Source organism: Accipiter gentilis, chromosome 1 (assembly GCF_929443795.1).
Source record: "Accipiter gentilis chromosome 1, bAccGen1.1, whole genome shotgun sequence".
Classification (NCBI taxonomy): domain Eukaryota; kingdom Metazoa; phylum Chordata; class Aves; order Accipitriformes; family Accipitridae; genus Astur; species Astur gentilis.
In genome coordinates, this window is record NC_064880.1 from 11,585,697 (window position 1) to 11,597,798 (window position 12,102).

Genomic DNA, 12,102 nt, shown 5'->3' on the forward strand with positions numbered 1-12,102 from the left:
TTTTATTATTATTGTCATAGTATTATTATTTTCTTTCTGTCCTATAAAGCTGTTTTTCTCTCAACCCATGAGTTTTACTTTTTTCCCCAGTTCTCTCTCCCATCCCCCTGGGTGGGGGGAAGTGGGTGAGCTGCTGCATGGTGCTTAGTTGCTGGCTGGGGTTAAAGCATGACAGTCCTTTTTGGCGCCTGACATGGGGCACAAAGCATTGAGTTAATGACAGATCTGACCAGAGCATGTTAAAATGAATTTGTTACAAGCATTCATTATATTAGTTTAATAGTCACTGGTCACAATGTTGATTTACTGGCTCTTAGAGTTGTGGTGCTCATTTTTAGAGTTCTGTTATGTATCACCTCACTTGCTGTATGTAGTCCTTGTGCTGCTGCTCATCATCTGTTGCAGGTGGATTAAGGTTTTTGCTTTGATGTATTATGTAATACTGGTTTATGGTATGATAAAATTACTGGTTGTGGGACTAATCTGATATTTGCATTCAGCATTGTCATCACCTCTATACTTAGGGAGCCATCTGTGGGAAACTATTAATAATTACACCCTTTTTCTTGGAGAGCCAATCTATGGGCAAGATGGCTTTCTTCACCTTCCCATTCTCCAGGCTAATTATAATGGCATTTGGGAATTTTGAAAATTTTTAATATCCTTGGGATGTTGAAATCAGCATGGTCCTCTTGCTAGGAACTAGCATGTTCCTGAATGTGGTTCAGGTCTTGTTTAGGGTTAAACAACTATTTAAATAGATCTTCTTAAGACATCTGCCCCGAGGCTGGATAATTATGAGTGGCAGGGTGTGTGGGATAGTATGCGCAAGTGCCTAGGGTGGTGGGCACCTCCAGTATTTTGGAAATTCACCCTGAACAAATGCAGAATCCTGAAAAACTAGAAGAACATTTGGAAAATGTATGCTGTCATCCTGACAGTTCCAGGGAGAGACAACTTGCTGCAATGTGCTGGGGCCTGGCCCATGCCTATTGAGCCCTGTTCAACACTATTCAGTACCCTCAAGGGGAAGAGAAGGTGTCTGGATCTGACAACAAAATAAGAGGCACTGCGGCCACTCCAACCCCAGCGATGGGTGCTGTGCCTGAACCAGAGAACCAACCTGCACCAGTATTGGTTGCCCCCATAAGGAAGAAGAAATATACAAAAAAAAAAAATATCAGTTTGTTTAGTTTAGTAAGGGATGAAGGTGAACCAGGGTTGTCATGAGAACAGGAGGAAGAGGCAGAACCTGAGATAATCACCTGATCCCTACCCCTGAGTGAGCTGTGAGATATGCAAAAACATTTCAGCTGTTGTCCAGCTGAGCACATTACCACCTGGCTGCTCTGATGCTGGGACAATAGGACTAGTAGCCTGGAATTAGAGGATAGGGAAGCCAAGCAGCTGGGATTGCTTTCCAGGGAAAGTAGCACTGACAAGGCAGTTGGAAAAGGGACACAAGTCCTCAGCCTCTGGAGGTGACTCCTGTCAAGTGTGAAGGAAAGGTACCCCTTCAGGGAAGATGTTATATGTCACCCAGGCAAGTGGACCACCATGGAGAGAGGTATCCAGTGCCTGAGGGAATTAGCTGCGCTAGAGATTATTTATTATGACCCAGACAACACACAATTACCAAAGATCCAGACAAAGTCCAATGCACATGACCCATATGGTGGAAGTTTGTACAGAGTACATCATCATCCTATGCCAACCCATTGGCGGTACTGACCTGGAAAGACAAAGAGGTACCAACAGTGGAATGAAATGGCTTGATAACTCCAGCAAGATGAAAATCTCTCCTTGTCCCTACAAGCCTGCATTTCGGCTGTGGAGAATCTGTCCTGGGATTTCCAGCAATTCAAAGAGGCTATGTCCTACTCCCCACCTGTATGGACCAGTATCTCAGCTATTAGGAATGAGTGTTCCTCTCCCCAAGAGAGAAAATATAGAGGGTACACAGTAGGGGGTATGTTGTGGTTTTATCTGTGTGTCGACGGAGAAGACATGAGGAAGTGGGATGGAAAACCTACCTCGGTCGTAGATGCCCAGGTACGTGAGTTGTGAGGAAAAACAATCACAAAAGGGGATCCTTTCAGGAAAAATGCTGCTCCAGTTTCCAAACAGCATAGATGGGCTGTTCTTAGTTGTGATCCTCTTAGAAGTCCCTTTAAGTCAATTTTACAAGAAGTGGGTAATGGACACTCTGACCAGAATTAGAGGGGCCCTTCCTCCAGCCAGGTGGAGGAAAGGGATAACCGGGTCTATTGGACAGTGTGCATTTGATGGCCGGGCACGTCAGACCCATGGAGTAGAAGGCTCTAGTAGACACCGGTCCACAGTGTACTCTAATGCCATCAAGCCATAAAGGGGCAGAATCCATCTATTTCTGGTGTGACAGGGACAGTTAACTGCCTTGGAGGCTGAAGTGAGCCTAACTAAGATGAAGTGGCATAAACATCCCATTGTGACTGGTCCAGAGGCTGCGTGCATCCTTGGCATAGACCCACTGCATCCCATCTCCAAGGAACGCCTGCATCCAGCGCGCTCTCACCCAGGGCTTGCCCCGGGGTCTCAGAGACCTGCCGGCAGCAGGACATGTGGGGACCGCTCCCAGGCAGCTGATGGGCGAGCGGGACACCCCGGTGCCAGGAAGCAGCATCCTGACGCAGACAGACCCACCCAGGCGGCTGCCCCTCCACCGCAGCCACAGAGCATCCTTGGCTGCCTGCGTCCTCACCAGGGTAGACTCGGGGTGCTTCGGGGCCGCTGGCTGCAGCCCGGGGAGCGAAGCCCAGCCGGTGCCGCTGGGGAGAACCAGGCTCTGGCTGCCGTGTGCCGCCCCGGGGCCACAGATGATCCAGTTCCATGCCGCCACACGTCCCCTATAATTGCTGGGTCCCCGGGTGGACTGATGCTCCACAGCGTCACCGAGGCTGGCACGTCCCCCCCAGGAGGTCGCGTCACCGCGCACCAGGGCCGGGGCGCGTGTCTGCCGGGGCGGACACGGCCCAGCAGGGTCGAAGGGTGTCCCAAGGGAGTCAGCTTGTCTCCCCTCCTGGCTGCCTCTGCCCTGCAAGCCCCCAGGTCCCATCCTGCTGCAGCAGCCCCCAGGCCACGCACCACCACCCGAGGAGGAGCTCGCACCCACCGCCCCTGCCCACGTCCCCCTCTCCATGGCAAGTGGGTGTTCCTCTGGGGCTGGAACCCCCTGCACCGAAACGCATGCCTTTTCCCCAGGAACTCTCCCGCATCCCTCTTGTAGGGCGCCTGGCTGTCCCGGCACGGACATCCCCTTTCCCGGGGCGGCGAAGCTGGCCAAGCACCGCGGCGTCTCATGGCAGCGGGACGGGACGGGGCCGGTGTTTCCCTGCGGCCCGATCGCTGTTTCTGGCTCGGGAGAGGCTGACGGAGGGCAGCAGCTCCCAGCCGGTCCCCAGGGGCATCTCCCCAAGGCACGGCAAGGAAAGGTGGCCCCAGGGAAGGTCGAAAAGCCAGAGCAGGGCTCGCAGCATGGGCAGCTGAGACCGAGCGTCCTTGCCTTGCCTCGGGCCACGGCGCTGCTTGGCCACAGCCTCATCTGCGGAAAGAAGGGGTGGGAGCGGGGAAGGCACCGGCAAGGCTGGCGCAACACATTTCCCAGGTGCGTCGAAGCACAGACACGCTCTGAGAAACGCGAGCCTTCCCTCTCCGCCAGACCGCCGGGAATTCCGCAGCTAAACACCTCCCAGCAGGCGGTTTTTTACCTCTTTCCTCTTCACCTTGCAGCCGCTCACCCTCTCCTCTCCCCAGGAACCTCCGCTGCGAGTGCTGCTGCAGGCAGGGGAGGGAGCTGCCAACACCCAGCAGCCATGCCATCCTCAGGAAAAGCACCTCTAGGACGCGGGGATGGCTCGGCGAGACGCACCTTTGTCCAAGGCTGGCTTCTGGCTCCCCTGGGCACGACGGGGCTCCTGTGCAAGGTGCAGAAAAGAATAAATTGGCTGCCAGACAGCAGCAGGGAAGAAAGCGGAGCCCAGGCTCAGGGTGTGCCCACGTCGCTGCCCGGTCAGCACGGCCAGCCTCTTGCTGCCCTTCCCTGCCCACGGTTTGGTGCTTTGCCTCCTGGAGGAGACGCAGTTGGCTGGCAGGAGGGCTGGGGGAACAGCGGGGCACGGTACCCCGCTCCTGCACGGGAGTGTGGGGCCTGGCCCGTCGCACGGAAGAGCAAGGCAGGTCCCCAGCAAGCGGGAGCAGGTTCGGCCAGCGGGAGCAGCGATGCAGGGGCAGACGTGTATTTGAGCCGGCAGGGCAAAACAGAGAGTGGCGGGAGGGAGCCGGCCACGCCAGGGACTGCACCAAAAGGTTGCCCGTGGGTGGGGTCCCGCGACGAGGGTGGGATTCGAACCCACGCGTGCAGAGCACAATGGATTAGCAGTCCATCGCCTTCACCACTCGGCCACCTCGTCCTGCCCCGCGCCGCACATGGCCCCGCCCCTCCCCGCCGCCACCGGGCCTCGCCTCTGTCCGCTCCGCCGCTACTCGCCGCGGGGCCGCTGAGGGCCCGGCCGGGGGCTGGTTTGTCGTGGCCCTCTTAGCGCAGCCGGCAGCGCGTCAGTCTCATAATCTGAAGGTCCTGAGTTCGAGCCTCAGAGAGGGCAGCGCTTTTGCCGCCCCACCTGGCTGGCCGTGGTGGTCGAGGCGCCATGTTTTTGCCGCCCCACCTGGCTGGCTGTGGTGGACGGGGCGCCATTTTGTTGCCCCGCGGCCGCCTGAGAAGGCTCTGCGGTGGGCCCCAGCCCTGTCCCACCACCACCCGAGACCCTCCCCTCCATACCCCGCGCCCCAGGGTCCGCAACTCCCCCTCCGCGGCGAGGCGGCTCTGCAAAAACACCGGCCCGGTGCCGCCACGACCGTCTCTCTCCCGCCAGGAAGGGCGGCAAAAGCGCTGCCCTCTCTGAGGCTCGAACTCAGGACCTTCAGATTATGAGACTGACGCGCTGCCGGCTGCGCTAAGAGGGCCACGGTAGCTCAGGCCCGGGCCGGGCCTCCAGCGAGCGGGCGGGTGTCGGGGCCGGCCCCCAGCACGGCGGGCAGTTCCCCCGGCGGTGCGGCCGGGCCGGGCGGGACCCCGGCGGGGAAGCGGCGACCGGCCGTCAGGGCGGCAGCGGTGCCCGTTCGCCGGTGAGCGAGGGGCGGGGCCGCGCGCCGCGCGGGGCAGGACGAGGTGGCCGAGTGGTGAAGGCGATGGACTGCTAATCCATTGTGCTCTGCACGCGTGGGTTCGAATCCCACCCTCGTCGGGAGTTTTGCCGCTGCGCGGGGGGGAATGGGGATAGCCCGGGCTGGCGTGGTCTGCGGCCGTGGTTGGCTCAAGCCCCTGTCTGGCACACGGGGACCCTGGGCTCGACTCCCAGCGGTGTCTGAGCCCCGGAGGGGGTGGGGGAGCATGTAGTAGCAAGGACCTGGGCCACCGTGGCAACTGCATCCTCCTAAGGGGAAGAGGTCAGCAGTCTCCCCCCGCAGTAGCGTTTGACTTTGGAAAGAGGATGGCAGGAGGAAACCAGAGAGCTCAGGCAGAAGAAATTGAAGCAGCATCTAAAAGGGCACCCGGGTCCTGGCATGGAGGTGGCTGGAAGTCTCTTATCCAAGACTCATGGAAGAAACCCACTCAGAAATCCTTAAAAGAGCTATTACTGCAGAAAATGGCTCTTAAGAAATAAAACGATAACCCTCCAAAAGAGGAGAGCGCAACTGGAAAGCAAACTGGGACAAATGAAGCGTGAAGCCATGACAAAATGGATACCTTGGGGAGAGAGGGCAGAGAAGACGGGAAGGGATTTGCATCAGAGGTGTTGGTGAACATGCCCGTTCATTTTAACTGCAAAAAAGAAAGAAAGAGCAAAAGGCAGAGCGCAAATCCCATCTTGCACACGGTGGGAGCCTGGAGGGGGAGAGGAAAGTGCCCTGGCCCCACACCACCCTGAGCCCTGTTTTGCACCGTGATGCCCAGTGGCTCCAGGCAAGCTGCCTGGAGAAGGACCCAAACAAAGAGCTGGTGGATCAGCTCCCTGCACCCCACCTGGCAGGGGGATTAGCCCTCTCCTGCAGCTAATCCTGGCCATCTGACAGGCCTGGGAACCCTGGGAAGGTAACTGAGATGCTGCCAGGTCCCTCCTGCCAGCCCTGCTAGGTATAAAGGGCCCGGTGAGCTGGCTGCAGGTAGAGCAGCCATGCTGGGGGGACAGGTCCTGCTGCTGCTTGTGGGGCTCGCAGGCACTGCACTGCACTGCAGGGCAGGGGCAGGACCTGGACCTGGACCTGGGTGGGAGGGATACCTCGGTCATCGCCATGTCCAACAGGGGAGACTGGGCCTGGCCGGAGATGTGCCCCAAGGGCTTCTACACCAGTGGCGTCAGTTTCAAGGTGCAGCCTCTGCGCCGGTGCCCATGGCCGGCTGGGGGACCCTGCTTCCATGGGGACTCTGTTCCCTCACAGGTAGAACTGGTTGGGGAACCCTGCTTCCATGGGAACCTCTGTTCCCTCACAGGTAGAGCCACCCCAGGGTGTGATGGAGGACGAAATGGCACTCAACAGGATTTGGCTGCACTGCTCCCGCAGTGGGGACCCCAGTGGTGGCTACACAGCTGAGTCCTAGAGTGGCAGGTGAGCTCCCAGTGGTCCTTGTCCCTTCCCTGTGGCTGGAGAACCTCCTCCACAGCTGCCCCCAGCTCTGAAGGGCTTGCACTCTCTCCTCCTCCTGCACCTCCTGGCCTCAGCACTGACCATCTTCTCTCTTCCCCGTCTAGTTGGGGCCACTGGTTGAAGGCTCACTGGTGCACCCACTGAGGGCACCTGGTGGGCTTCATGCTGCGAGTCCAGCCACCACAGCGCGGGCTCCTGAGCAATGAAGTGGCCACCACCAGTGCCTGCTTTGCCTGCTGTGATGGGCACATCCTGGAGGGGCCGGGGTCTGCCTGGGGCCAGTGGGGTGGCTGGAGCCCCTGGTGCCCCAGGGCGGTGTGTGGTATCCAGACACAGCAGGATCCTGCATGGGGCCTGAAGAGGGATGACACGGCCCTGAATGACCTGTGTCTCTTCTGCCCTTAATGAACACTGGCAACCCCCTGCAGGGCACCCAATGCAAAGACCCAGCCCCACAGCAAAGCCTGTGCCCCGGGGTCCACTTTCCTAGGACCCCACATCCACTGGCAGATGCCTTAGCCCTGGTACCCTCAGGGGACACCTTCCCCTCATCCCCATGGGCTCCATCATTGCATATGTGCTGCTGCCAGCCCCCCAACACTTACCCTGGTTCTGAGAGATGCTCCCAAGTCCTTTCTGCTCCCACCCAGACTTCCAGATGTTCCCCAGAATCTCCAGGACTGTCCCTGTCCTACCCTGAAATAAGCTTCTGGTAAAAGTATGCTTCGTTGTTGGGAGAGGGCAAACCAGGGCAGCGGGGCAGAGAAGCAGGGAGCTGCGGCTGGCCCTGCCAGGGCACGGGGATGCAATCCCCAACTAAGGGGGTAACCGAGAAGTTGCAGCTGGACCCTCCTCAAAGGGCAAAAGGATGGGAGGCTGCGGGCACTGGAGGAAATCCTCTAGTGTGTCCCCTGCTCGGGGCAGAGATCCCCAGCTGTGCCCCCAGCTTGGGGCAGGGAGGAAAAAGAGCCCCAGGGCGAGGCACCACTGGGAGTCGAACCCAGGATCTCCTGTTTACTAGACAGGTGCTGTAACCAGCTGAGCCATGGCGCCCACCTACCCACTGCCATGGGGTGCCCCACAGCCATGGGATGTGCCACAGCCACTGACTCTGTCCCCATCCTGCTGTCACCCTAACACCAGGGTCACCTGTAAGACCAAAGGGCCTGGGCACAGGGTTGGGAATGCAGGGATGAGGGACAGTTCTCTGTGTCACGTTAAGCGCAAAGCCCTGGCAACTGTGGGGTGTTTCTGGGAGATAAAAGTCAATGGCGGGGTCCCAAATGAGCTCTGCACCAGCCAGGTGGGAGTGGGGTGGTGGGTGCGCAAAAGGAGGGCTCGTCCGGGAGTTGAACCCGGGACCTGTCGCACCCTAAGCAAGAATCATACCCCTAGACCAACGAGCCAGGGTGCACAGCTGGGACCCAGCCCCGATCCTGTCCCCCACGGCCCCGGGCACCGCACACACCAACCGGTGCCCAGTGCAGGTGGGGGCTGCCCCGGGGCACTGCCCGCTCCCTCCCCTCTGCTCTCTGCCCATCGGCTCCCCCAGCCCCCTGGGACATGGCACAGGGCGATGATGGGGAGCCTCTTGCCATCTTGGGAACATGCCACTTCCTGACGTACCCCAGGGCAACAAAGCCTGGAAAACCTTGCGGGGGGCCTGTACCCCTTCTGCCCTGTGCACGCCTGAGTCCCCCTGTCCCAAAGACTCCCTGCTTCTCCCTTTTCCTGGGAAGTGGGAATTCTTCAGGGTGGCCGGTGCATCCCCGCACACACCCTCAGCCCCGCTCTGCTTCCCGGGGCCCGGTGGCATGGCCCGTCACCAAAAAGCAGCTCCTGGTGCCGCGGGGTCCCTGGGCAGCGGTGCCCCCCCCAGCATCCCATTGCCCGGGACAGGGTGGGGGTGCCCGGGCAGCTGCGCACCCTGGCTCGTTGGTCTAGGGGTATGATTCTCGCTTAGGGTGCGAGAGGTCCCGGGTTCAACTCCCGGACGAGCCCTCCTTTTGCGCACCACCTTCCCCAGCACTGCATGGGACCATGGCACAACTGGGGCACAGCGAAGGCAGTGGTGCCCTGCACAGGGGGGCCACTGCCAGGTCCTGTCTGGCACGTCCCCGTGGGGACCCAGCAGCGAGGTGCTGCCAGGGGCATGGGCAGGGAGGCGGATGGAGGGAGGGATGGGAAAGGGGCAGCGCTGGGCACCGTAGAGCAGAGCGGGTGCTGCCACCAGCGTGTGCCCCGAGGGCCTGATTTTGGGGTCAGGGCAGTGGGGTCAGAGCAGGGTGAGCGGTGGGGCAGTGGTGGGGGGTGAGGGGAGTTGTGCAGGCCCCCGTGCCTGCCCATGCAGAGGGGATGTAGCTCAGCGGGAGAGCGCTTGCTTTGCATGTAAGAGGCCCTGGGTTCAACCCCCAGCATCTCCATGTCCTTTTGTCTCCCCAGAGCCAATCCCTGCCAGCTGTGGGGCTGCCAGGGCCCCCTAGGTCCCCTAAAATAGCCCTGGGGCTGCCAGTGGGCACAGCTGGCCTGGGGATGCTTCCCAGCACCTACACAGAGGCTGCGGGGAATGCCCACAGCCCTTTCCCTCCCCTGCCTGGGTGCTGCGTGGTGTGGAGGCAGCTTGTGTCCCTTCCCCATGAGGCTTGGGGTGAATTTTGGCGGTGGTGGGAACAGCTGGGTGGGAGTGGGGTGGTGGGTGCGCAAAAGGAGGGCTCGTCCGGGAGTTGAACCCGGGACCTCTCGCACCCTAAGCGAGAATCATACCCCTAGACCAACGAGCCGGGGTGCGCAGCTGCCCGGGCACCCCCACCCTGTCCCGGGCAATGGGGTTCTGGGGGCGGCACCAGGAGCTGCTTTTTGGTGACGGGCCATGCCACCGGGCCCCGGGGAGCAGAGTGGGGCTGAGGGTGTGTGCGGGGATGCACCGGCCACCCTGAAGAATTCCCACTTCCCGGGAAAAGGCGCACCCAGGGGGGCCAGGGAGTGCCTGTGGTGGGGGGCAGGTGTCCCCCCCAGGTGGCCAGGGCCGGAGCTGTGATGGCCGAGGGGTGAAGGCGTTGGACTCGAAATCCAATAGGGTTTCCCTGCGCAGGTTCGAATCCTGCTCACAGCGATAAATTTTACCCTCCGCTATGGGAGTTGGACTGGGGCTGGGGGGAAGCAGGGGCGGGAGGGTTTTTGGGTCCCCAGCAGCCACCCAGGCCTGCACCTCACCTTCTCCTCCATGTGAAGCAGCTCCTGCACCAGTGAACCTGCTCACTCACAGTCCCAGGAGAGCGAGGCCACAGAGGGCAGCCATAGACCACTTGCCCTGGGGCCATGTGGAACCCTCCCCTCTGAGGGGGCACCCACCAGAGAGCCTGAGGATACACAGCCATGGGGTGTCAGGGGTGAGTTTATCTGTAGATGCTTTTACCAGTGGGCCAGCTGGGACCCACACTGAGCCCACAGTTGTGGGGTGAAGGGGGAGGGCTGGGGAGCCCAACACAGGCTTGGGGTACGGTTCCACCTTCAGATGGGAGAAGAGCCGGGTCCAACCCGCAGAGGAATCCTCTCCTTGGGCAAAGCCTGCACTGCTTTGTCTGGGTGATACAGAGCTCATTTGGCACCAGCTGTTGGCTTTTGTTGCTTGTTCCCCCCAACAGACACCTCAGCATTGGGCTGGGCAGGGCAGCTCCCTCTCCCGGGGGTCCTGGCATGGGTTGCAGACACCACTGTGCCCACCACGCATCACTGCTGTCCCCCCAAGTCCTGGGCCAGCTGTGCCCACTGGCAGCCCCAGGGCTTTTCTGGGGTGCCTGAGCAGGTCTGGCAGCCCCACAGCTGGCAGAGAGGGAGTTTGGGGAGGCAAAAGGACATGGAGATGCTGGGGGTTGAACCCAGGGCCTCTTACATGCAAAGCAAGCGCTCTCCCGCCGAGCTACATCCCCTCTGCATAGGCAGGGCTGTGCCCAGGGGGTCCCTGCTGACCCCCATGGTCCAGCTGCCCCCATGGCCACTGCAGCCAGGGTAGTTGTGTGTTGTGGCCACCTCCAAACACCGGCCCCTCATCCTGGGTACAGTGAGATAGATTTGTGGGCCCCAGGCTGTGCCAGGGGCAAAAGGCAGCATCAGCCACTCTCAACAACACCCAAAATTGTGGGGTGCAGAGGCTGGGGGGGTGCATTGGGGTGCAGCACCCCGGCTCATTGGTCTAGGGGTATGATTCTTGCTTTGGGTGTGAGAGGTCCTGGGTTCAACTCCTGGACAAGCCCTCCTTTTGGGCACCTGCCTCCCTCGGGTGGGACCATGCCATAACCAGGGTAGGATGAGGGCAGCGGTGCCCAGCACAGAGGGGCTGGTGCCACGTCCTGGCTGAGTGTGTCCCCATGGGCAGGATGGAACCCCAAAATCTGGCATGCCCCGAGGGTCTGTTTTTGGGGCCAGGGCCGTGGGGGCAGAGCAGGCTGAGTGGTAGGCAGTGGGGCGGTGGGAGGGGTGTGAGGAGATCTGCCCAGGCCCCCACCCCTGCCCACGCAGCGGGGATGTAGCTCAGCGGCAGAGTGCTTGCTTTGCATGTAAGAGGCCCTGGGTTCAACCCCCAGCATCTCCATGTCCTTTTGCCTCTGACACCCGTTGTCTCCCAGGGCATTGCTAGAGGACGCTTCCCTTTGGTGCCTGCCCTGTGGCCAGGCTCTCTGCTGCACCTGGATTTTTTTCCCAGCCATCGGTGAATACCCTCGGATATTCCCTTTTCCCAACCCCAGCACGTGTGGGTACTGTGGCTGCCAAAGGGTACTGGGACTGTGCAGATGGCCCCACAGCAGTCCGGGGGGCATTTTCTCCCTAGAGGCAGACCCCAGGGTAAACCAGGGGTGTCCCTGGCCCAGGGGGTGAGCCAGAGGCTGTGATGGCCGAGGGGTGAAGGCGTTGGACTTGAAATCCAATAGGGTTTCCCTGCGCAGGTTCGAATCCTGCTCACAGCGAGAGAATTTTACCCATGGCTGGATGGGGTTGGGGGCTCAGGGCAGCCCCATCCCATGGGAGCTGATGGCTGGAGAGCAAGTGGAGATAAAGAAGAAGGGCACTGGTGGGCCTGTGGGATGCTGGGTTTAACTCCTGGATAAGCCCTCCTTTTGGGCACCCACTGCTGGGCACAACCCCTGCAAGGACAGGGCATGCACAGGGGGACGCTGCCCTGCACAGGGGGGACAGGTGGCCTCCCCAGCTCAGCCACATCCCCTCTGCTGGGACAGTCCCGCCAGTGCCAGGAGTGAGGTGCCGCCTGCTGCCCTGTGGGCAAAGAGGCATGGCTCAGCCATGGCCTGGGCTCGTCCCCTCCTGGGTTGGGAAAGGGCTTCCAGGGGCCCGCTGCCACCATGTACATGGTGCAGGGTGTGGGCACACCTTTGAGAATACCTTCCAGAGGCAGAAGTGAAG

At 60.4% G+C, this 12,102-nt stretch overlaps 1 protein-coding gene and 12 non-coding genes across 13 annotated transcripts; 8 read left to right on the forward strand and 5 right to left on the reverse strand.

Moving 5' to 3' along the window:
- Positions 1–4,366: 4,366 nt before the first annotated feature.
- On the reverse strand, positions 4,367–4,448 carry TRNAS-GCU (transfer RNA serine (anticodon GCU)). Its single transcript has one exon. It is a non-coding gene; the product is annotated as a tRNA-Ser (tRNA).
- Positions 4,449–4,567: 119 nt separating this feature from the next.
- TRNAM-CAU (transfer RNA methionine (anticodon CAU)) lies at positions 4,568–4,640 on the forward strand. Its single transcript has one exon. It is a non-coding gene; the product is annotated as a tRNA-Met (tRNA).
- A 288-nt stretch (positions 4,641–4,928) lies between these two features.
- Positions 4,929–5,001, reverse strand: TRNAM-CAU (transfer RNA methionine (anticodon CAU)). The gene has a single exon. It is a non-coding gene; the product is annotated as a tRNA-Met (tRNA).
- A 199-nt stretch (positions 5,002–5,200) lies between these two features.
- On the forward strand, positions 5,201–5,282 carry TRNAS-GCU (transfer RNA serine (anticodon GCU)). Its single transcript has one exon. It is a non-coding gene; the product is annotated as a tRNA-Ser (tRNA).
- A 1,048-nt stretch (positions 5,283–6,330) lies between these two features.
- LOC126045388 (vitelline membrane outer layer protein 1 homolog) lies at positions 6,331–7,089 on the forward strand. The gene is made up of 3 exons (XM_049816472.1): positions 6,331–6,405; positions 6,530–6,599; positions 6,830–7,089. The coding sequence occupies exons 1-3, from the start codon at positions 6,331–6,333 to the stop codon at positions 7,087–7,089; spliced, it is 405 nt and encodes a 134-aa protein (XP_049672429.1).
- A 574-nt stretch (positions 7,090–7,663) lies between these two features.
- TRNAT-AGU (transfer RNA threonine (anticodon AGU)) lies at positions 7,664–7,737 on the reverse strand. Its single transcript has one exon. It is a non-coding gene; the product is annotated as a tRNA-Thr (tRNA).
- Positions 7,738–8,613: 876 nt separating this feature from the next.
- On the forward strand, positions 8,614–8,685 carry TRNAP-AGG (transfer RNA proline (anticodon AGG)). Its single transcript has one exon. It is a non-coding gene; the product is annotated as a tRNA-Pro (tRNA).
- A 350-nt stretch (positions 8,686–9,035) lies between these two features.
- On the forward strand, positions 9,036–9,107 carry TRNAA-UGC (transfer RNA alanine (anticodon UGC)). The gene has a single exon. It is a non-coding gene; the product is annotated as a tRNA-Ala (tRNA).
- A 285-nt stretch (positions 9,108–9,392) lies between these two features.
- TRNAP-AGG (transfer RNA proline (anticodon AGG)) lies at positions 9,393–9,464 on the reverse strand. Its single transcript has one exon. It is a non-coding gene; the product is annotated as a tRNA-Pro (tRNA).
- Positions 9,465–9,714: 250 nt separating this feature from the next.
- On the forward strand, positions 9,715–9,796 carry TRNAS-CGA (transfer RNA serine (anticodon CGA)). Its single transcript has one exon. It is a non-coding gene; the product is annotated as a tRNA-Ser (tRNA).
- Positions 9,797–10,541: 745 nt separating this feature from the next.
- TRNAA-UGC (transfer RNA alanine (anticodon UGC)) lies at positions 10,542–10,613 on the reverse strand. The gene has a single exon. It is a non-coding gene; the product is annotated as a tRNA-Ala (tRNA).
- Positions 10,614–11,203: 590 nt separating this feature from the next.
- Positions 11,204–11,275, forward strand: TRNAA-UGC (transfer RNA alanine (anticodon UGC)). The gene has a single exon. It is a non-coding gene; the product is annotated as a tRNA-Ala (tRNA).
- Positions 11,276–11,566: 291 nt separating this feature from the next.
- On the forward strand, positions 11,567–11,648 carry TRNAS-UGA (transfer RNA serine (anticodon UGA)). The gene has a single exon. It is a non-coding gene; the product is annotated as a tRNA-Ser (tRNA).
- Positions 11,649–12,102: the final 454 nt, after the last annotated feature.